The sequence below is a fragment of the Penaeus vannamei genome, chromosome 9, assembly GCF_042767895.1.
Source record: "Penaeus vannamei isolate JL-2024 chromosome 9, ASM4276789v1, whole genome shotgun sequence".
Classification (NCBI taxonomy): Eukaryota; Metazoa; Arthropoda; class Malacostraca; order Decapoda; family Penaeidae; genus Penaeus; species Penaeus vannamei.
Genome location: NC_091557.1, coordinates 26,775,502 through 26,777,465, shown reverse-complemented (window position 1 = coordinate 26,777,465; position 1,964 = coordinate 26,775,502). Strand labels below are relative to the sequence as shown.

General features: G+C 55.6%; 1 protein-coding gene across 1 annotated transcript in view; it reads left to right on the top strand.

Annotated features, from left to right (window-relative positions):
- The first annotated feature begins 1,731 nt into the window (after positions 1-1,731).
- The window catches only part of LOC138862564 (calcium-activated chloride channel regulator 1-like), an 18,838-nt gene continuing 18,605 nt past the window's right edge, over positions 1,732-1,964 (top strand). The window contains exon 1 of the mRNA XM_070124975.1: positions 1,732-1,785. Coding sequence (XP_069981076.1) covers positions 1,732-1,785 — 54 coding nt within the window. The remainder of the gene's footprint in view (positions 1,786-1,964) is intronic.

The window sequence follows — 1,964 nt, the reverse complement described above, 5'->3', positions numbered from 1 at the left end:
GGAAAGAAGTGAGACGATGTAGAGAAAGGGAGCGAGAAAAAAATGAGGAATGACTGTTTGACATACATACATCGTCACACACACACACACATAGAGAGAGAGAGAGATGGAGACAACCCGATAAGCATAATCAATGTGGCATACATAAATAATGCGCAAAAATAAAAATGTAAAAACGAGACAACGCCCTGGGCAGCAAGAACAAGTTGAAAAGGAGAGCCTAACGTCCAACGCGATATATTTTATCCTTTACGTCACCGTTATGACTCTACCCCTCCCCCCTTCCCTTCCTTTCCCTCCTCCGTCATCCAATACCCCCTCCTTTCCCCCTAGTTCAATCCCTCTCTCTCCTCCGGCCCTTTGCTCCCTTCTCGTCCCTCCTCTTTTCATCCCCCTTTCACCTTTTTCCGTCCCATCCCATTCCCTCCCAATCCTTCCCTCTCCCTCCTTCTCCCTCCCTCCCTCTCTCTCTCCCCCGGCCCTTTGCTCCCTTTCCCCCCGTTCCTCCTCTTTTCATCCCCCTTTCACCTCTCTCCCTCCCAAACCTTCCCTCTCCCTACCTCTCCCTCCCTCTCTTTCCCTCTCCTTCTCCCTCCCTCCCTCTCCCATCCCTCTCCCTCCCTCCCTCTCTCTCTCTCCCCCGGCCCATTGCTCCCTTTCCCCCCTTCCCTCCTCTCTTCATCCCCCTTTCACCTCTCTCCCTCCCAAACCTTCCCTCTCCCTACCTCTCCCTCCCTCTCTTTCCCTCTCCTTCTCCCTCCCTCCCTCTCCCATCCCTCTCCCTCCCCTCCCTCTCTCTCTCTCCCCCGGCCCATTGCTCCCTTTCCCCCCGTCCCTCCTCTTTTCATCCCCCTTTCACCTCTCTCCGTTCCAACCCTCTCCTTCCCTCTCCCATCCCTCTCCTTCCCCCCTCCTCCCTCTCCCTCCCTCTCCCATCCCTCTCCTTCCCTCCTCCTCCCTCTCCCTCCTTCTCCCATCCCTCTCCCATCCCTCTCCCTCCGTCTCCCACTCCCCGTCCTCTGCCCCCCATCGCACCACCTCGCCCCCCCCTCCCCCACGTACAATGCTCGCTCATAACCAAGAAGTAAGTGCTCGAAGGCACGACGCCACCGCTTCGAGAGTATTGAGGACGAGGAGGAGGAAGAGGACAAGTACGACGGAGGAGGAGGAAGAGGACGACAACTACGACGAGGAAGAGGGAGAGAACGACAACTACGACGGAGGAGGAGGAAGAGGACGACAACTACGACGGAGGAGGAGGAAGAGGACGACAACTACGACGGAGGAGGAGGAAGAGGACGACAACTACGACGGAGGAGGAGGAAGAGGACGACAACTACGACGACGAGGAGGAGGAAGAGGACGACAACTACGACGAGGAAGAGGAAGAGAACGACAACTACGACGACGAGGAGGAGGAAGAGAACGACAACTACGACGGAGGAGGAGGAAGAGAACGACAACTACGACGGAGGAGGAGGAAGAGGACGACAACTACGACGGAGGAGGAGGAAGAGGACGACAACTACGACGGAGGAGGAGGAAGAGGGCGACAACTACGACGACGACGAGGAGGACCAGCAGGAGTACGACGATGACGGCGAGGCGAAGGAGGACTAGGAGGAGAGGACAACGGCGACGGCAAAGCGGAGGAGGAAGATGAGAAGAACGACGATAAGGAAGATGAGGAGGAAGACGACGAAAGAGGAGGAGGAGGAGGGAAAAGACGATATGAAGGATGAGACGGAGGAAGAGGAGCAGTACGACGACGAATACGATGGTGAGGTAAAGGTGGACGAGGACGAGGAGGAGAAGAATGAATGGAAATAGAGGAGAGTGTAAAAAAAAAGGAAGAGGAAGAGACCGAAGACGACGGTGAAAGAAGATAAAGATAAAGTGGAGGTGAAGGATGAGGAGGAAGGGAAAAAAAAGAAAGAAGGAGGAAGAGGACTACGACAACGGCG